The following is a 23,120-nucleotide window of genomic DNA, read 5'->3' as shown; positions in this document are numbered from 1 at the left end:
CGGACACCTCAAAATGGTACAGGACTTTTTGATTCAGTATAGGCTGTTCTACCCACGTATGACAAAAAATGCGGTAGTCGCCAAACACCCTGTATATAGTAATATGTGATTATAATTATAAATTCCAAACATTTTTTCTCTCAATGTATATATTATTGCGTTTTGTAATTAAGTAAGAGAAAATAATATTTTCTAAAAAAACAACTTTAATAAAAAAATTTTTTAATTTTATGCGCGCGCAGAAAGCAATATATAATATTAAACCTAAATAAACTTTATTTAGGAATAAAATATTAGTTTAACTTGTTTTTATAATAAAGCAAAGTAAAGCAGAAAGTAATGAATTAATAAGGAGATAAATTACCGAAATGTAAAATTCATTTTTTAGACACATATTTACTAGAGTGGTATTCTGAGTCTAAATCATTGCCAAGTCTGATGTAATAGGTAATTTGATATGTGATGTATACCTACGCAGTTTCAACATACAGAGCTGTATAATCATCAATTATAGATAATGCTATCAAATAATGAGCTGTGAATTCAGTAAAATATTAATCTCGACACATCTCTAATTTTTGTAATATACAAACATAAATTCCACTAATTTAACGCTGCTTCATAATTACGTTTTTCTTTTTACTTTTTGTTAAAGTATAAAATTGTAATATGTAACAATAATGATAAATATTAATAATAACATACATAAACATACTGTTACTTTCTTAAAGTTAGACAACAATTATAAATATTATCACAAAAGTTTTACATGTTCATCTATTATTACAGGTGTTGGACATAATATAGAGTCAGGAAAGGATTTCACGGTAGATGGACTCTCAGGTTTTAGTAAAAAAAAGAAGAAAAAACGTCGTCATAGGTGAGTCTCTGCCAGAAACTTTCCATTTTCCTCTTTAAGCCTTGTGTCCACGATGCTAGAAATCGGTCCGAGACCTCGGATGAAGAAAGAATTGACCAATCACAATGGTCATGTGATCAAATTGTTCAAATGTGATTTGTTAATTTTTTCTCTGTCCCAGATCTCGGCCCGATTTCTAGCATCGTGAACACAAGGCTTTAGACCATTTTTCCCAGTGATAAGACTGTTCAATACTTTAATAGAAATATCTGTGCCCGTCAATAGCAACTTGTAGTTAGTAAATATATTCTTTATTTAAGGTGGTTCTTTAGTAAATCGAATTACTATAGAAATGTCTTATTTTTTTATATAATGAAGTATCGAAATTAACGTGTGTAAAAGTTCTACAGTAGGTTAACGATGAAATAAGAGAGAAAAAAAAAATTGAATATGTAACCTTTCACGTATAACTTACAAGGGAAGTTACCCAGATGTCCAATTAGTTTCGAAAAAGTAACGTTTAGAAGCTGTAGTATCCTATCTTCTATTAACTAAAATGAGTGCCATTTGCTCGGAAAATTTGATATTCGTTAGAAGAATGGTGTTAAAGTCTTTTGTAAGCGGCTCCGAAAATGAGTTTAAATGAAATTTTTTCGTAAATTTTTTTCGTTCTTGGATTTTTCTACATATGTACGAGTAATATACGTAAGTGGAATAGAAAAAACTTGGGTCTCGATTCCATTGGTGGGTTCCAATTTATTCCTAATTTTTCTACTTTATAGTATAGCAAAACTTACAATAAAATATTTTTAACTTTTCAAATTCCAATTCGTTGAAAACGTAATAATACGTTAATGAAAATGTATATTAAGTAAGAAAACATATGTTTTTTTTGTACGTAAATACATTCGTACAATTTTATAAGTGTATCATTATACTCAAACGCAATTTCAACTTTGGGACGAATATATAATATAAATAAAAAAATGTTCAAAATCCACTACTGGAATCGAGATTCAAGTTTTCCTTTCTATTCTATTTATGTATATTACTCACGTGTACATGGAAAAATCCAAAAAATAAAAAAAAATTACAAAAAAATATTATTTAAACTCACTTTTGGAGCCATTTATAGCGGATTTTGAATCCATTCCCCTAACAAATATCAAATTTCCCGAATGAATGGTACTTATTTTATAGTTAATAGGAGGTAAGATACTATAACTTCTAACTGTTACTTTTTCTAAACTAATTGGACATCTGGGTAACTTCCTTTGTTATAGTGACAAATAAGGTCTGCAGACGTTTTTTTTGACTAACTGAACACAAATCTTACCATAGATTTTTCTCAAAAACGGGATTATAACAGTAAAAAAAATTACGATTTTAATGGTCACAAAAAATTATAGGTCAACGACCATTCTGGATACCTATCATAGAACAAGTCGGAATCGATTCCGATCGGAATTATTCAATTATTCCCTAGATTTCTATTGTGTTTTCTAGGGAAAACGGAATAATTCCGATCGGAATCCATTCCGACATATTTCATGATAGGTACCCTGGAAAGATATTTACGTGCATAAACGTGTATATAAATTTAAAGTGAACAATCTCATCTTGTTTTCCTTCGATGAAGATGTAGTCTTAATTTATTATCGTATGTTCCATACTATTTCATTAAGATACACGTAGTTTTAATATTTTATTCAAATTATGCAAAAATTTGTAATTTTGGGTCGGGCACCCTAAACTTTTGGCACTTTACTAAAGAATACCTTAACAGTTTTGTATGATTATTGCATATTGATATTAGGTGTTGAACTTAATTCCTGCCGTTTTTCGTCTCCAAAATTGATTTATTTCGAAGGGAAATATCTTAATCAAAGTATTATTAATAAAGTATTATTAATTAGTAATAAAGTAGAAAATGGAGGAAATTACTTTGATTAAGGTATTCATTCATCTTCCCTTCGAAACAAATCAATTTTGGAGACGAAATTAAGTTCAACACCTAAGTATAGTTTTTTTTATTTTGAAGCAATAGTGAATTTTATGGTTATTATTTTATATAAAATAACTTTAGTATATTCAATTAAAATTTTTAATTTAAAATTAAATGTTACGCAAATTCTTTGCACTCTAAATTATTATGCTATTTGATGAATATTATTTAAAACAATAGTATACAATCAACATCTGAATATAACTATAACTACTATTTTGTGGAAAATACGATTATACGATAGTTTAATGATTAATTAGTTCAATAACTTCTATATTTTTAATTTTAAAACTTAAATTCTCAATCAAGACACGATTACAGAACTTACACAATACATTCGAACTCCTACAGCACAAAGTTGTACAAAAAGTTGCAGCAATACTGCTGTAACATTGCAGTAACATCGCATGTTGCAGCAATACTGTAAAGATTTTGCAGCGGTTGCAAATTCTGCTGTATGGGAATGTATATACAGCAATATCCTCTACATTAAAATTCTAATTTTTTTAAAATGAAATAGATAGATTCCAATGATAAATTCTAATAGTAAATATTCAGAGACAGATTATATTAACATTGTATTAACAAGTATTATTAGGAAAATTTATTATATACATATTCCGTAATAATATTTTTATACAGTTTTATTTAAATTTACCAATACGAAATAAAAATATTTTACTACATGCTGAAATATTATTGGATTATATATAAATCGGATAGTATACATTGTTATTATATAGAGGAAAGGCCCCTATATATATATATATATATAATGAGATACCGAGTTTATTTTGGGCAAATGCTAGAAGTCTATGGGCAGAACTTAAAAAAATAATAGGTCATTTTGAAGGGAATTTAATAAGCTTTAAGATAACGTTACATAAAATTTAATTCAAAAACTCCATTTTTCTTTAAACTAAAGAAATGTAAAAAGTAAGCAAATCGGAATGAACGTCGAGTGCCTATATCTGCGATGCTTGATTTCAACTAACTGAAAACAAGTTCTGGGTATAATCTATCGCATGCTCATTTTTCGCGCATTAAAAAAATTGTGCTCCTAATATGAGATGCCCCGAGAAATCGATAGTAAAACGCAAAGTATATCAGTATTGCAATTAAAAAACTTTATTTAATGTTTCTAAAATACAAACAAACACAGTCGTGCCCGAAAAATGAGCATGCGATAGATTATACCCAGAACTTGTTTTCAGGTAGTTGAAATCAAGCATCGCAGATATAGGCACTCGACGTTCATTCCGATTGTCTTTTTTATTATTGTACAATAACATTTATACTTTAGCAACGATTTTCATTATAACATAGGAGCATGGGTTATTTCATATTAGGAATACCCTGGGTATCTCATATTACGATTTCCACGCTTTATGGTTCTACGATCATCAAATCCAACTTTTGTAATTAAACAATCAACATATCCCGTATTTTTCTATTAGTACGACTTTGCTCTATCACTACACGAAGAATTTATTGCCAAGTATTTATTTATTAAATAATAAACAAGGTTTAAATGCTTATCTCAATGAAACTTGAAGACAATCAAATTCTAAAATCTTGTTTTAATAAAACTACAGGCTTGATCTAATAATGAATTTTCTACTAAATAGTTTTCAATCCAAGAACAATAAATTTATGGTGGAACCAATAGATAGTGTTTATTAGTTTAGCAAAAACGCCGCTATCTCATATTAGGCGCCTATCTCATAATAGGGAGCTTTCCTCTATTTACTAGAGTCGTTTGAAAAGTTTTGAGCCTCAACATGAAGATCACGTTACTCATCAAAACCATTCTAGTACTATAATCGTACATGTTTTGAAAGATACCTGTAAAAATTGTAGCCATTTTAGACGTTCAGTTGTTATTTGACAGTCATTTGTGTAAGTCAATGTCAGTTTTTGTAAAAATGGAAAACATCGAATATCATGCCGTGATTATGTTTTTGCATTTGAAAGGTAATATACGCTTGCGCAAATTAAAGTCCAATTGAACGCTGTTTGCGAGAACTCTGTCCCATCATTTGTCACCATGAAAAGATGGACAACTGAATTTAAACGTAGTCGTACCAATTTGATTGATGATGAGCGTTCAGGTCAACAACTAAGTTAAAGGGGAGGGAGCATCACTGGGAAAAGTGTATCGACTTAAAAGGAGACTGTGTTAAAAAATAAAATTGAATTTCGAATTGAAAAAAATACTTGTTTCTATGTTAGGCTCAAAATTTTTTTAATGACCCTTGTATGTATTATACGTTACTACGTTTATATACATAAAAATTATTGTAATATAAAAAAGAATTCTGAAAAAGAATCTAATTAGATAGGATAGGAGCGGGACCATTCTGTTATCTTCATCTTCAAAGTAATATAAAGTTTATGATAACAAGCAATATCTTTTTGCAGTAACAGCTTATAACTACCTTATACATTCATTATTGCTTCTTGAGAGTACATGTATGACCTTTAATATACGCTGCTCAGAAACATAAACAATATCGTGAGAAATGGACGGAATAGTCCCGCTCTACTATTATATGTATGTACAAGAGCAATTGTAGATATTCTCTAGTTGAAATATATAAAACTAGAAATATAATTATTCGTAAAAACATATTCTAACATTACAAACTTTAAATTAGCGCTTATTTCAACTTATTTGATATTTTGATACGATCACTGTTTAAAGATTCGAAGTTAATCCTGTAGAATTCGGAAGGATTACACGGCAATCTTTAAACGAGCACACAAAACTGAAGCAAAATTGTCGACGATTTTCGCGTGTCCGCTTAACGAGCGGATGATCGTTCGGGAAATGACTTTCAATTTCGAAGCTTTCGTTCGGCCCACAAAGGCAGATGCCAGCTCGTTCTCCGCGCAACCTACAATTTGTCGAATCGCAAGACTAATTGGACGTCTTGCCGTCAAATTCGCTTCTCCAGTTTCTGTCATATCACGCGCATATGTGCCTTCTGGCTGAACACTCGCCTGTCTACTATCGACTGTCCATCACGCGTTACTAAGTTATACATCCTGCTTATGAAAAAGAAGAAGAAACGAAGAAATCATTGCTTGCTACGCGTTCGCTTCGTCTCTCGAATTTCTACATAGAATTTACATCGACAAAACATATGTCCGTTTGCAACTAATTGTAATAAGCTAATGGTAGAATAGATATACTTGCGGCTACTTAAGAAAATAGACCTGTGACGATTTTGTGCTCATGCACGTTACCAAGAATGAGAGTATGAGAGTAATTTCAAAAGTATTGTCGAGATGATGATTAAATTAAATTAACATTTCTGTCACTGCCAACGTAAAATTATACATGTATTCTACCACCTTTATAATAAACATTAATATTGCTATTACATTTAGATAATATAACATGTTCTTTAAATAATAAAAATAAAATATGTCTATTCTGTGCATATAAACATTGTTTTTAATTTCTTTCTCATAAAAAGACACATTTTCAAGTACATTTATGTAGCATACTAAGTGTATATAATATTTATTAATATAACTATTAATATTCGATACTTGGTGTATCTCTCCACGAGAAAATTGTGAAAGTTTATAATTTGGTATTAATGGTGCAATAGTGATGCTCATAAATTTCCAGTTTGATTTAGGTTTGTCTGTAGCATTTTTTTATCTAATATACTTGTCATAGAAAACATTCGCTTATTATAAAATGTTACTTTGCTACTCAAATAATTAGTAAAGATTTTAATACTTCTGGTTTTTTGATATTTCTATATAAATGCTATACATACTATTTGCATTTTTTTCGGTCTTTTGAGAGAGAGTAGGATAGATTTAAGGTAGAAGCTCTGTAATGGCATATAACTAGGTTCATGTGGTTGTTGCTCCAGGACGATCTTCACGTCACAGCAGCTGGAGGCGCTGGAGGCAGCTTTCAAGGAAGCCCATTATCCTGACGTCTATGCCCGCGAGATGCTAAGTCTGAGGACTGATCTACCTGAAGACAGGATACAGGTAAGAGAAAATAAGAACATTTATTTTTACGTATAAATTACGATAATTTTATATAGTAAGATAAAGTTGAGCATTTTTAACAAATTAAAATTTAAAATAAATTTCAGACAAGTAATTAATTTTAAATCGAAATTAGAACGCTACTATTCGAAATTAAGTCTCGTTGAAATCTTTATAGCAATAGGACATCTAGAATATATATGGCTACTTTTAGTGTCTAACTTTCTTAAATAAACTTAAATAAATAGCAAATTATATATATAAATTTGTGCTATTATGCCACAGAAAATAATTTCCTACAAGGTCTATATATACGTATGTATATATATATATATATATATATATACATATATTATATATATATTTATTTATGTATTTATATTTATGTACCCCTAAATTTCTTGGAGCGAAATCTCATTCTAAAAAAATGATAATATTGCCGCTTAATATTGCTGCTAAAAAAGAGTGAAAATATTTGTACTCTTGAATAAGAGGGGCAGATTTCACTCTTTTCTTTTTTAAGTGAAATTTTAACCTTTTGGAGTAAGATTAACTCCAAAAAAGGAGTATGATTTCCTTCCTTTGGAGTGAATCTTATTCCAAAAGAGTAAAATCTCACAAAAAAAAACTAGGAAAAAACTGCCATTCTTATTAAAGAGTGTAAATATTTTCATTTATTTAAAATGAGATTTTACTCTAAGAAATTTAGAGAGTAGATCCTCCCTGACCGCTTTTCCCCTTTGCGAGCTACAATTGCATAAGCGTTTGTAAATGGTTGTAATTGCAAGAATTGACCAATCACTGTAGAATATTCATCTCAGATTCGACTGTGATTGGTCAATTCTTATAACTACAACCACTTACAACTACGTTTACGCAATTCTGGAACACGCTTTAAGATTATGGCAACACCAAAAGCCAACTATAAAAGAAATAATTTTTTAAAGCTAGCGGTTAGTTACTGCGGAGTGGGGAGTAGATTGATATAGGTTTCCACATGGTAAAGCCGGAGAACAGAATCTAATTTTTTTTCACATTTTCTTTCACTCTTTTTTCTGTTTCGCTCTTTTCTAATATCTTTTTTCTGTGATATCTCTTTTTCTTTTCTTGTTATACTTTTTTCCATCTCTGGCGTAGAATCTAATTCTAAAGAGTGAAATCTCATTCTTAAAAATTAATATCTAATTGAGCCACTTTTTTCAGTACTGGCTCAATTGTCACTCTTAACTACTCCTTAGAATTAGATTTCACTTCAAAGATTTTAGAGAGTAGAAAAGAGAGCTTACTGGCGAGATCTGTGCTGTATTTGGCAAAGCAAAACATATGACAGAAGCAAATTGTGTTTCTTTTAAATATTAGTATGCAATAAGTATGCGAGTAATTACTACAAAATATATTATAATTGAGAATGTTTTTTTGAAAGCTGCAATGCCTTTGATAAACTAATTTTTATTTTTGCTCATCCATAATTATAAATTTTTGGAAAAACACTAAAAATACTAATTGCGTGCGCGCGCGTGTGTGTGATTGTCAGGTGGGTGTTAGCTACTATAACCAGTTGACTTCTATATCAGTTGGCTTTTATAAATTTAATGTACAGCTCACTTGTGAAGCAAAACAGAGTACAAAGAGGTATGCCAACAATAAAATATGCCTACAAATGAAAATCTAAATTCTTTTACTCTATTCTTTTTTTATTGTTTCAACGATAAAGAAAAAATGAAAGAAAGCAAGAGAGAGAGACTCTTCAAGTATCGTAATATGCAGTTTTCATCTATGCTGCCCCAATTGCGTACGTGTGCACGTTAGTGCGGTTTGCGTATATTGTACATCAGAGGTGCCTAAGTGGATTTGACTAAGAGAGTCCGCACCTTGCCTGTGCACCCCCACTACTAACTTATCACGCTTGTCGATTTGCATCGTAGACTAGGGGAAACGGGGAGAGCATGTGGGAGAAAATGGCCCGCGGGCCACGACTCGGACACTTCTGTATATATGTGAATGAGCGTTCCCAACATGCGACATATACATATGCACACAACCTGTACGCGGCAGCTAGTGATTATATTTTGATATAATTCGAAGTACGAGGGCGGCTGCCGCGAGCAGCGGGGGTGGCTGGTGAGCCAAGTAGAAGGGAGACTGAAAGAGGGGAGGGCTGGGGAATCGTGCGGGGTGACGGCATGGGGTTGTCGAGGCTGCTTGAAGCGTGCAGGCGCGTACACATAGAGTGCCGGGGAAACGACAAAGCGGCCATTACAGGATGGGTGCGGTCCCGCGGGCCAATCAGAGAGAGGAGTCAGGGACCGGACGGCCAATCAGAACGCGCTTTCCACCCGTCTTTTGTTTCTAAATTTGCGCGCGCGACGGGGACACAATATAACGAGGCGCGAGACGGAAAGAGGAGCTGATAATCGTTAACGGGGATATTTTTGCATGGAGAGGTGGCATCTTTCCTTCTCTATCGCTCATTTCGTCTCAATCCCTTTTATTTTATTATAGTCTTGTATGCAGTTTTACTCTTTATTTTCAAATTTATTTTTATCTTTCTTTGATTGAACTAGCGAGTTATTTAGACGTCGCAGTGTTTTCGTACATTATTTGAATTAAAAAAATTTTGAATTATGTATGGCTATCAAAAGGTCATTTTATGCAAATAAACATAATCTACAGATTATGTTTATGTACATAAAATATACTTACAGATTATGTTTATGTGCACAAAGCATTGTACATTATTACTTAAATTTTTCTGTTTATACTGTAATTATATCTTGTTATTTATATTAGTCCATTAAATATATTTATTCAATTGCACTTTTGAATTTTTAAATAATGTATAAAGCAATGCTATGTAATTTTACATCTTTATATACTATATATGAATTTTTTTATAAATATATAAAAAACGTTTGATTGATACACAATTAGCTTGAAAAATTTTAAAAAGGAAGTATTCGTTAATAAATTAGAAAAAAAGCAGTTATATTTTCTTAAAAATTGTGATTTAATAAGGCTTATTAATGACGAAATCGTAAAAACAAAAATGTAATTAGAAATTTCTAAAAAAGAAATGTAGATATACTGTTTATGAAATTAGGCAATTACAAGATAACAAATGAATGTTATAAGGTACAAATGAATTTGTCCATTATTTCATGTCTTTTTTTTGTGAAAATAGTATCAAAATGGTAAAAAATTAATTACAGTTACTTAATACCTAAGATAAATAACAGATTGAATGCAATTAACTGAATTAATATTTTTTATTTTTTGAATCTTCGACTAATAAGTATTACGATTCTAAGAAACTGGAATGGAAAATTTCCGTTCTAATGAAAATTGTTCTCTTGGTAATTTAACAAAAAATCGACTTCTGAATGCGTCAAAGTGTTATTTATTTAATAAAATTAATGGTTTTAGATACGTTGACCTCCCTGATCTAGGTAGAAATTAGTTAGTTATGTTTATTGAACTTCACAAATTTGCTAGTCATTATCCTTATTATGAATATACGAGATTAATAAGGAGGTTGTTCTAATAAACATTTTTGTATGAAGTCATTTTAATGGATATGATGGAAAATAAAAATATAGTTTATATAGTAATAAAAGATAAGGGATTGATGAGATTCTTACAATAAGATGAGAGTAAAATTTATAGAATAAGATGATAGTAAAATAAGCGGCATTTATGTGCATTGCATTTGCGCGTATTATAATTTTAAACAATATCTGCACTAGTATTAAATGATGTTAACACTAAGTTATACATCGCTGAATTTGTGTAAAATAACATTTAAATGAATAATGTAATCAAAACGCTTGTTATTTAATTGATTGCATAAAACAGATTTAAAAATCATTTGATTTAATAGCAATAGAAACTATCATTAAATACTACAAAGCTTGTTTTATACGTATGTGTTGATCATCGTTCTTATTACTATTAATACAATAGAATTTTGATAGTTTTGTTATCACTTTGCCAGAGTGTTACGGTTGTCCGAACTAAAATATCGAAGAAAAGCAGTCGAAACCTCCTGCGGTGAAGTTAATCGAAATGTCTTCAACAGATTGTCGTATTGGCCTTTTATATTTGAACTTTATGTATAAAATATTACTATATATGATAAAACATACGTTAGTTTGTGTATTGGATATTGTAATGAAGGGAACAATTGATGGTTTTTCTTGATCGTAATTTCTTTGGTGCTTTACTGTATTACATTACTACGGTGAAAGATTATAAACGCTTAGAACTTCTAACACACAATCAGTTTTCCTGTACATGATATAAGGGAGGCAACTCGTTATAGCGAGCTCATGTTGGCAACTTGGCTGCGTCGGATTGGCGGGTAGATCGAATCACGCACAAACGGACATAATTTCGGCGATCTGAGGGTTATGATTTCTTATAGGGTGCGCGTGAAAATTGTACACTGTGCTATTCCTACCCAGTTTTGGTGCGATCGATAGGAAGGGTTCCATGTTGCGGAGTGATTCAAACTAAATTATAATAGAAATAAATTATTATATGATTATAGAGCTGCATGAACCAAGTATTGTAAGAAAATAATTTATTTAATATTTTATTCTATGTGCTTTATAATTTAATGCTTTCGATGCCATTTTGCTTCTGTTCCTTTAATTGATCAACATAGTTGACTGTTGTTGACTGAAATTTACGAATAATAAGAAGGAAAGAATTTTTACATGAATAAGGAACAATTTTTTATTTAAAAATAAAAAATTTGCTTATTAAATATTATATAGGCGGATAATTTGTTGAATTATACGATTAACTATGTTGATCCAAGTGTTCTAAAATTTTTTGTATTTTTGCAAGGGCGGCGATTTTTTTCCTTGGAATAATTTATTGCGCGTAACGAGAATGTAAACTTGTGAAGAGAAAGATGGTGTATAGGATCGTGCCAGTGTTCCGTCGTAAGCGGCCCATTAGCGAGGAATTTTGACGTGATTCACACAATCGTCACACGTCCGTTTGGATGAAGAAAGCAGAAGGATGGAAAGCCGCCTTGGAGTCGAGGAGAAAAAAAATTTATTTCAAGTAGCAGCTCGCAGCTCGCGATGCGCAAGTCATCCACAGAGCTCTCGAGGGTTCTCACTCGAGTTCCACGTGAGTTCCCTGACAAAAGTTTCTCTGAAGGAATCCCCCTTCCTGACAACAAGGCCCCATTGTCAAGGCCCCGTTTGCACTCGGGCGCCATTGAGGATTCGTTAGAACGGCCAGCCAAGTAGGAGGCGCGAGTTGCTCCTCCGACAAGGCGTTCGACATTTCCTTCTCATTCTGCAAGATCACTCTGCCACGTTCTACGATATATATATTTCATATTGCTATTTCATGATTAACAGTTCCGTCTAAAGCATTTTGTGGTTACTTTATATTTTTTACGTTCTTAAAAAGGACCACGCATTGTTGAATAATCTTTGATAATGCTTAATATAGATACTGCCTATTCGTTTCCATTTAATTATATAGTATATTATGTTTATTTCAAAAATATGGTTATTTCAATAAAAATTAAGTTTAATAACCAAATGAATTTTGGAGGAGGTTGATTTGACAACTTAGAGATACATGTTGTTATCAAATATATTAACTTATTTATTAATATGTTTTATGCCGCGCTATTTTTAGTGTTTTTACGCGATCCATTCTTGTACCATCAATTGTATACCACATAATAACTATTAATTCTATATTCTATATTTTACATATATATTCTCTATACATTCTCTATTTAGAATATTAGATTATATCCTGAACAAAAACCTTATTGATGAGACACGATATTGAATAAGTAAAATACAAAGTGTGATTGAAAATTTTAATATATATGTAACGATTTATTTTTTAATCGGATTATTATTATTATAATATTTGTTAAATTAAAATATTTAAACACTAACATTTAAATTTTCAATGTTAAATTTTTATGCAATCTCGTATGTAAGGTATTATACCAACATGACCAAAATACGTCCCCCTCGAAACCTTTCCACTTTTATTTGAAACATTTTTTTGTCATCAAAAATAAGCGAGATATTTCAGATGGTCGATTTAAGTGGATCACCCTGTATAAAGAACTAATATATTGTATATATTTAAGGCAATAATAATTATGGGGGGGGGGGGGGAATTCTAAATAAATTTTCGCTGTAAGTGATAATAAAGTTTCAAGTCTTATATCCTATTTCTATAGAAAATATCTATAGTTAGAAAAATTCTAATGAATGTTCGTATTATAGTGAGTACCTGAAAAAATAATAATTTATAATTCAATTAATGTACCTGAGCCCATATAATAAGACCCATCTAATTAATTTTATTTTTTTTTAATTTTATTTATGGGAATATTGAAATAAACTAAGTAAAAATAATCTTCATTTTATTCACTCCCAAAAATAAAAATATACTGTTTATATAGAATATGTGTAAATAAATGAAAAAGGAATTTTGTTAAACTCATTAAGCCTTATTACATGTATATAAATATAATGAAGCCCAAATAAAAAATAAATTAAAAATAACAAAGAAAGTAAAGATTTTCTTTCTAAATCAAATTTTAAAATTATTATTAATCATAGAAATTCCTTAGGATTTACTCTGCTCTCAAATATTACAACTATCTTTTATTTTGTTTGTAATTAACTCTTTAATCTTTGGAAATGTCTAGTAATTTGAATGCAATTTTGGCTTAAAAGATAGCAGTATTGAAAATCGTTATTCTTTGGTATAAACTCCACATAACAAACAAATAATAATAGCTATAATAATAATTACATAAGTGAACTTTATTTAATAAGTATATTGTTAAAAAAAAATACTTATACTTATTTTTAAAAATTGATTTATTAGTTATTTTTTATAGTTAGGAAGTTGAATAATATTATAATGCAGAAATTAAAATAAGAATAGCTGCAAGCCAAAACAAACAAATTTTAATGTACATATAATAACGTTGACATTATACATAAAAATAAAACAAAATAAAAATATATGCCTACCTAAAACTAACGTTTCATCTTCGGGTCATTATCAAAGTTTTAAACTAAATTGTATATAAATATCCGTTGACTAAAATAGACTCACATAAGTAAGTAATCATAAAAGTAAAATGCCGAAAAGTTAATTTAACATAGACCTTCGCTGTTTAGCTCTTGATATCAATTATATACAGCCAACAGAAGATAGACCATGAATTTGCGCCAAACAGTCAGATATCGTTGAGTGTCCAACGACGAATATATGTAGTTGTCGGACATTAAATCCAAGATATACCTCATGACAATAGATATTGACAAAATATAACAAAATCGTTGATAATGCCATTAAATAAACCAAAATCATAAGTCCATTCTCACAATAAGTTAATCCAGATTCTACAGTATAAATTAAAAACTATAAGAATAAATGTGTATAACATTTCGTTACCAACAAAGTATGTAAAATATATAATCTGTGTGTAGTATCAAATTGAAAAATAAAATTTAAAAAATTTTTTTACAAAACGGTGTAACACAACAATAAAGTGAAATGTGTTAGAAAAAGTTTGAATTATCTAAATGTGTCACAATGTAAAGTAAGTAAAACAAAAGAAAAATATCTTAAAAATGCAATACGCAGTCAAATATAATAAGATATAGTGATGTTAGAAATCTTAGAGTCCATGATAACGTCAACGTTATTATATGTAGAGTAAAAGCAGGGATTATGGAATAGCTTATTTAAATTAACATTGCTCCGATATAAATGCATATGAAGACTTTAAATTTACACAGAATTCTTGAGGAATATGTTAGCTACAACATCCAATAAATGAAAGTCGCCAAAATTTAAGTCCAACGACAATATTAACAAAAAAAGCCAAAAGTCAGAAAATGGGGGGTCTAAAAATTGGGATGTAATATGGAATACCGATGAAATTTTGACCATAGTAATAAATAATACAATAAATGAAGTCAACATTTGTTTATTTATATAAACTGATCAAGAAAAATAGAAAATTGTTCAATTTTTATTGTGTGTGTGTGTGTACAATATATAACACAGAAAATATAATAACATTATTACGAATGTTATTACGCATGGACAATAAAGAATAAAATTAAATCTTGAATCATTAAATTATATCTAAAATAAATATTATTCACAAAAAGAAGAATAAAAAAGTTATATTTTCAAACGTTAATATTTATTTTAATGACAATGTAATCGATGTATTCCACATTACCTGCATGTCGTCATATGACAAATAAAGTCTTTCCGTAGCAATAAACAAGTTTGAAATAGCAATTAATCTGCATAATATTGTTCATGCAACATTATTAAAAGCGTCTGTGCAATGTAAGCATTAAAAAAACTTACCTTCAGTTTGTGAGAACACTTTTTAGAAAAAGCTGCCGGATCTCCTGACGTAACGAAAATGAATAAATGTTAATTGTAGCAAAACGGTTGGTCGGACCGAGTTCATTGCTTGTTATGACATGTTTGGTAACAGTTGCAATAACTTTCAGCGATTGCCGCCAGATTGCAATGCTTTGTTTAAAAAATAAGCCACTATTCCATATTAGTAGCCTATGCCATAATCCCTGATTTTACCCTACATTAGAATTTGTTTGTTTTGGTTCATAGCTATTCTTAGTTTAATTTCTTCTATTTAAATTTCTTGAACCATTCTCTATTATGTAATATTATAATAAATGAATAATAAATTATGAAACATTTGTATATTGTAAATTTTACAGCGGATTGTTATAAAAATGGCTCATAGGAGCCTTATATATAAGTTTTTGTTGTGTTAAACAAACGTGCTACTATCACGGAGAGAATTTTCTTTTAAAATTTACCCTGAAAATATGGTAATTGTGGTACAATACAATATTTTAAAGATTTTTACCATGCACTTCAGTAAAATTGATCAAACTTATTTTTTACTTTATTGTAGTTTTATTAATGAATGACAGAGATTTATATTAAAATTCTTCGAAATACAATGTTGTCCCACGATTGTCATATTTTCAGGGTAAATTCTAAGAAAAAATTCTCTCCGTGTACCGATTTCAATCCTTTAATCCTTTTTTATCTACTTCCTATGACACATCTTTTAAGTATATATTGCAGGCGTAAAGTTTTAAAGTAATGTTTAAAAGTGGGCCTTACTTAATGTCTGGGTTTTATTCGGCACAGGTACCTTATATGTATATATTATATTTAGCAGCAATTAATTTACAGAATTCAAACATATATAATTATGAAATAATTTTACATAATTTATCAGTATAAGTTAGACATACAAAAGAGGATTAAATTAGCTGTTTCTTTTTTGCTAAAATGAAAGAGTACCGAGACGTACAAATTATATATCATGTTAAAAGGTTACTTAAGCAGAGTCGAGTGGTATAATGTTTATCTTGAGAAAATATTAATAATATAAGAGAAATTGTGATAAAAGTCAATAAATATGTTATCACATTTATTAATAAAAAATTGTTAAGTATGATATTAGACCTCTCAGGAATTAAGCAACAACAGTTGTTATTTAAACACGTATAACTTGGAGGAGATTTTTGAGCGATGGACGAGCGAAGAGTGTGTGTGTGTGTGTGTGTGTGTGTGTGTGTGGTGTGTGTGTGTGTGTGTGTGTGTGTGTGTGATACAAAAATATTTATTTAATTTCAAATTCTAGCCTAGAATAACAAATATGCTTATCAAGTTATATATGTTTAAGTACTAACAATACAGTTTTTGTTGCTTAATTCCCGAAATATCTTGATGTTTTCTGTAACAACTTCAATTTTATTCCTTGACAACGTTTTCATTTTTGATAATGATTTTTTCCATATTCTCGATATTTCTCCCATTATAAGCACTACTTACTCGATCTAAGTAAATACCTACTACATATAATTTTTATATCTCGGAACTTATTTATTTTAGCCGAAAAATAGTCCTAACTTAACATTCTTTTTTATATTTTTATTATTTACTCCTATAAATAAGTTATCCTGTTCTAAAAATATAAATATTTTAGTTTGTACTAAATCTTCTAGATATTGTCCAACTTACATATTATATATTGTATATGATATGATGAACATATATAAAGAAAGTATTTCATTTTTCTAATAGTTTTCTACAAGATTATAGATTGTATAGAAGTACGCGTATTTATTTTGGCTACTTTAATAACTAATAACTTAGTATACTATGTTTTCTGATGTATCAAATGTTTCCATTATATTGCATCATACGTTGTAGAATAAGGATTTTCAGTATCTTAAATATTTAGAATCGACAGTTGAGTGGGATAAAGAAAATTTGTTGGAAGATACAATTTTCTGAAACAACGTAACGAAAAATCGAGTCACGTCTATGTTGCTATAAGTAACTTTTCTCCTTTTCGTATCTTCAATTTCTTTTCTTTCTTTTTCTCCTTATCTTCCTCTATGTCAATTTCTTCGATTTTCTACAATATCTTACAATTCTCCGCCTGTTCTTGGACCGAGTCACATGATTACTCGTAGAGGAGACGTGCTAAGAAAGGGTAATGGCGCGGAAACGGCTCAAATGACCCGCGAATTTTCAGCAAGCAGACGACGAGACTTCCTACTCGTGTTTATGTTTAGTAGGCACCCATCGTCATAAGTCGTTGAAAATTATGCCGATATTACCATTCACACGCAATTTATGATAATTTGCAAATCAGTTGTAGTTTCTTCTCTCTATCATTGATGTCGCGCCGCCGTTCTCGGAAACGACCTCTTGCACTATACTCCGACAATTGTTATTGATCTCTTGATATTTTTTAACATACAACGTACTTCAAGTGATGTCTTTAATAATGCAGCGAAAACTACTTACTGCTGCGATGTCGTTATATAGATAAAGAAGCCAACGGCAATGTCTCGCGCCATATCTTAGCGCCGAGATACTACCGTGTCTCCAGATACAATGTGATATTATTGCAAATTCACACTAAATACTTCTTCTCAGAATTAAATTTAATGATTTCACGTGCATTTTCTAATAACAAATATAAAATTTATATTGATTTATTTTAGTATCACTAAAGTTATGCTACAAAATCGTGTAGATGTAGAAGAAGAATACGAATAGAGTCAACATTGGAAGAACTTGAAAAGAGATTAAATTATTTTTTAATTTTCAAAGCGTAGCTTTGTGAAAAAGAAAAAAGACGATTTTATTGTAGATGTAGTTAAAAAAATATGCATAATAATATAAAACATTTCTACATTACGTTACAAAACTAAATAAACTCTATTACAAAATATAATAGAATATTTTAAGAAAAATTTGATGTTTTATATTATAAAAATTTTTTACAAATTTTCACTAAGACTTAAAAATTTTTATAACATGACTCAATATTTTTGTAATTTATAAAAGAGAAATTAGTATATTCTATTTTTGTGGTAATATTGTACAAATAAAGACACATGTCTCTACAACATTTTTATACATACACGCAACAAATGTTAACAACATTTTATTTAATATACATTTCATATAAATGAAAGTAACGTATTCCTATAGATACAATATAATATATAATAATATCTTTCTGTGTTTTCAATTTTGTATAAAATAATTCATTTAAAAGTAAGTATTTTTTTTATTTACTATTTTAGTATAAATAACTGTTCTTATATAAACATTTCTGTAGCATTTGTTTAGAGTTGTTGCGAATTCTAGTATTATTAGATATGTATAGAAATTTTATTAAAAAGGTCTTATTCTATTTTGTTTAAAAAATCTTACTATATACTATATTAGACTGACAAGAAAAAAAAATTTTTTTTCAATCGGCCTCTCAGTTCAAAAGCTTCCATTCATACTAAAAAAACATCTCTAAATTTTTATCAAAAAATATTAAGATTTAGAGATGGCTAATGAACGATTTTTAAATCAAAGTTTCGATTTTCCTTAATACATGTTTGATTTGATGCAAAAATAGATTAATTCGTATTTTAAATGTGGTACTGTATGTTTTTTCGTCGCTGAACACGATGCAATGATTCATTTAACTCTACGATATATTCCTTAAGAAATACAGCCTAATTAATGTGAAAAAATGACCAAATTTCGAGTTCAAGGTCGATTTTAACAAGGTTTCAAGCGTTCAAATGGATCGTTACTTCCCTCAAATTGTCTGTTTACGTAGAACAAGATCCAGTTGGAATTTTCCCGGAAATCTCCTGCAGGGCCTTTAAAAGTTGCATTTAACTGAATTATAAATATTTTAGCTTTACATAGTAAACAAAATATACTACATAATATGCAGTTTATTTCAATTAATTAAATCATATTCTTTTTATGTTATATACTTATTTTATTTTCTAATAAAAATTTTTTTATTGTTAAATTGAGACATTTAATTTAAGGATGTCAAAATCATAAAGTGATATACTTTAGAATTTGTAAAAATTTCTTTTTCTGGCTGAGGATATTTTTTGCAATAAGTTTTTTTACCAAATTAATTTAGGGTTGAGATTATTATATGGGAATGTTTCCGCGAATATTTCGACGCCTTATCATATTTATATTATTAGCGTCTCAGATCGATTGTAATTAATGTCCGTTTCGGCGCAGAGTCACATCTGAGATAATTAAATTTAAATCAAGAATGTATATTGTATTCTTAACATCTAACTTTGACCGATTATTGGTGTTTTCTATTTATCATATTTATGTATATGATTTACACGATTGTACTTATTCTTAAAATATAGATATATCATCTTATATTTGTTCTATACACAAATTTTTATTTACATTATTTTAATATCGTCAATTCGTACAATTAGAGATTTTTATTAAAAACTTTATCGTGAAAAAAATTATTATTGCTAAAATGTTTTAAAGTAGTCATTATTGTAAATAATTTTCTCTAATTAACAAGATCATTACTTGTTATTTCATTTTAAACAGACGAACATTGAAAGTCTCTTTATTTTGCTGAAAAGTTATTCATCTACCACGGATATGAGTTATTTGACAGGTGGATATCCGAGCTCAGAATTTTATAAGAACTCGAAACTAATTGTAAAGATCTACAGAAGACGTCAACATCTTTAAGAGTAGGATTAACGCTGAGTAAATAATATTAAGACCCCAAATTAGCTATTTCTGACTGAGTAAAATAAATATTTTCTTATCGAGACCGTTCTTAAGGGATTATGAAAATCTTTGGAGTTGGATATATGTACATACAAACGCTCGCGCGCGCGCGCACACACATACACACACACACTTATGTATATATATATATATATATATTTATTTATTCGGCTTGATGATCATATGACGGGACTATTTTAAAATTATAAAAAGTAATTATGACGAGTTCTGTTTGTTCGTTTTCTCATTATGCCTTTGGAATACGAAAATTTTAATCATATCTATTTTCTTATAATTATGAATTACATATTTTATATGCATACACAGAATCACTTTTCATTTTGGGAATAAACTAAAAAAATACAATGATAAATACAGAGAATATAAATATTTTCTCTTTCCTAAATTCATTGATCAAGTGCATCGAATTGGTTGTACAAGTGTATAGGTATGTGTGCGTATACGTTTAATTAAAGATTTAATATTAAGAAACGAAATAATAATAAGAAATGACACAGTAATAAAAAAGAATATTTACAACACAATTACAATATTCCAATAAAAAGGTATAAAGCAACTCGTAAAGAGAGGATAACAATCTCTTATTAAAATTAGAAACTCAGAACGTTTTAATTCCTTATAGAAATAATAACACGAACTCTCTGGTAACATATATATACACACAAATTTTAAATATTATATATTTATTGCATGAAAGACATATTTAAGAAATTTAACGTTTTTTTTAATATAAACGGTTTTCCTTTATATTCACAAACTGAAACATAATTTAAAACAGGTTAACAAATTATATAAATATTTGATATACGCCACAAATTAAGACTACGTTTTCATACATAACAATTCAGGGAGAACTTTTCGTTACCGCTGACCGATTATTGATTTTATCTTTTGTACGTCTGCAACCAACGCGTGGTCGCGGGTCTGCGCGCGTGATCTGTATATGATTGTATATGTGAATGTAGTATATGTACATGATATCGTAGGGTGACAGACCAACGAATGCATTAAATACTCGAGTGTAGTATCTTCACTCATGATGATGAACACGAATATGTTTAGGAATAGCTTTTATAAATTAACGTTTAAAAACGAAAAGGCTTTTTTTTTATCTGTGTGTGTTCGATTTTATCGCCCATAAACCTTAAAAAACAATATATAACAGAAAAGTATATACATCTTTATTTTTTCCTAATCTCTATTTTTACTACAATTTTTGCTTAAATTTTCTTACTTTCAATCTTTTACTCGTTACCCTTGACATCTTTTTTAATTTAAGTAATTTGCTTCTTTTATACGAATCTATCTGTGATCCACTAGTTTCCTTTGCAGCACAATAACAGCATATAGTTTTTCAGCATATAAATGTTAATATTAATATTGAATAATTTTTCATTTGCACAACTTCATTGTGCACAAATACGTCATACATTAACTTCTGCAAATAAAAATGTGTAGCTTATAAAAGACATAGATTTATGAAATAGATTTATGAGACAAGGTAGACGATAAAATTATTATTTAATTAGAAAAATTATGCATAATAATTAGGATATAATAAAATTTATTGCGTAATAATTTCGATTTACTATATAATAATTTATTTTAAGCTTAAAAATAAGATTACGTATAAGCTTGGAAATTCTTGTTTTACAAATTAAAGAATATAGAATAATTTATTAATATCTATTTAAAAATAAATATATCTTCTCTTTAAAAGATATTCCATTTGTATGCGCTTAAATTACTAGACCAAACTTCAGCCTACTTGAACATATTTCCATTGGTGTGTACGTGTACGTTTCGGCTAAGTTCTAGCCTTCTTCAGCGTGACAACGTTGACAATTAATTGAACTGCTCACGTGGAATCTTTGATTAACTTCTACTTATTCTTCATGTCCAGTTAGTATGCTGGATGCTCTCATGTAGATCGAGATCTTAAAGTTGTCAAATATTTGTAGGAACAATAATTATTTAGATGTGTATAGATTATGAATAATTAATAAGAGAGTTACCTCAGGTAGCACGAACACATACAAATAATAACGTAGTTTAACTTCCGGATAAAATTGTAATACAAAAATGTCACATATAACTAAGAGTAATGTAAAATTATCGATGATATAAAATCGAACTAGACAACGGTCTTGACGGTTGCGAGTCACATGTTAAAATGATACATAAATACAATTGTCGTTTAAAGTCAAACATTATTTATCGCTGTTGTATATAATTAATGATTGGTTAAAAAGCAGCGAAAACAAAGACTTAATAATTCTGTGTCTGTGTTTAAATTTATACCGTTCTTTTGACGTTTAACATTTATTATTTCAGAAATCAACCGTTTGTTGTAATTTCTCTTATTGTCTAAAATTTCCACCTTGTCCCAATTGAAATTATGATTGTGACGCCTCCTATGTTCGGATATTATCGAATTTGTCGGTTTCGATTTATTAATGTCATTTTTATGTTTGGTTATCCTTGTCTTTAATTGTCTACTAGTTTGTCCTACATAGGACACGTCACAATCATTACATGATTTTTTATATAGTGTAAGTCGAGGGAATACGCCACACTTAAGCGAAATTAGATTTTTGAGTAATTATTTGTTCAACTTAAAATAATTTTACATACTGATCTTTTTCTTACATCCTTTATCTATGATTTGTGTATAATTTGAATCAAATATATTCATTTTTTGTTATTAAAAATAAAAAATATGAAAGTGTTAATATATAAATATATATAATATATATATTTATATATATGTGTATATATATGTATATGTATGTATAAACATATATGTATATATATGTATATATACCTACATATTAGAGAAAATGACTACTGACATTTTACCCCAACAAAAGTAGTGACATATTGCCCCAAGATGTCATTTCATCTTATGATGTGCCTGTACAGTACTATTAAGAAAATGAATCAACGATGTACTGAATATTTTCATTTTAATCTACTCTAATAAGTTAACAAGCTATTCGAGCTAAATATTGTGTAATGTTTAAATAATAACTTACATAAAGCACTATAAAAGTT

The 23,120-nt window shown here is 29.1% G+C and overlaps 1 protein-coding gene across 2 annotated transcripts in view; it reads left to right on the top strand.

Moving 5' to 3' along the window:
• LOC108765720 (visual system homeobox 2) overlaps positions 1–23,120 on the top strand; it is a 90,501-nt gene that overhangs the window by 53,335 nt on the left and 14,046 nt on the right. For both annotated transcript variants that reach the window (XM_018514564.1, XM_018514563.1), the window contains exons 3-4: positions 790–880; positions 6,758–6,881. In XM_018514564.1, coding sequence (XP_018370066.1) covers positions 790–880; positions 6,758–6,881 — 215 coding nt within the window. The remainder of the gene's footprint in view (positions 1–789; positions 881–6,757; positions 6,882–23,120) is intronic.

Source organism: Trachymyrmex cornetzi, unplaced genomic scaffold, assembly GCF_001594075.2.
Source record: "Trachymyrmex cornetzi isolate Tcor2-1 unplaced genomic scaffold, Tcor1.1 scaffold511, whole genome shotgun sequence".
Lineage (NCBI taxonomy): Eukaryota > Metazoa > Arthropoda > Insecta > Hymenoptera > Formicidae > Trachymyrmex > Trachymyrmex cornetzi.
The sequence above is the reverse complement of the archived record's forward strand: the minus strand, read 5'-3'. Positions and strand labels throughout refer to the sequence as shown.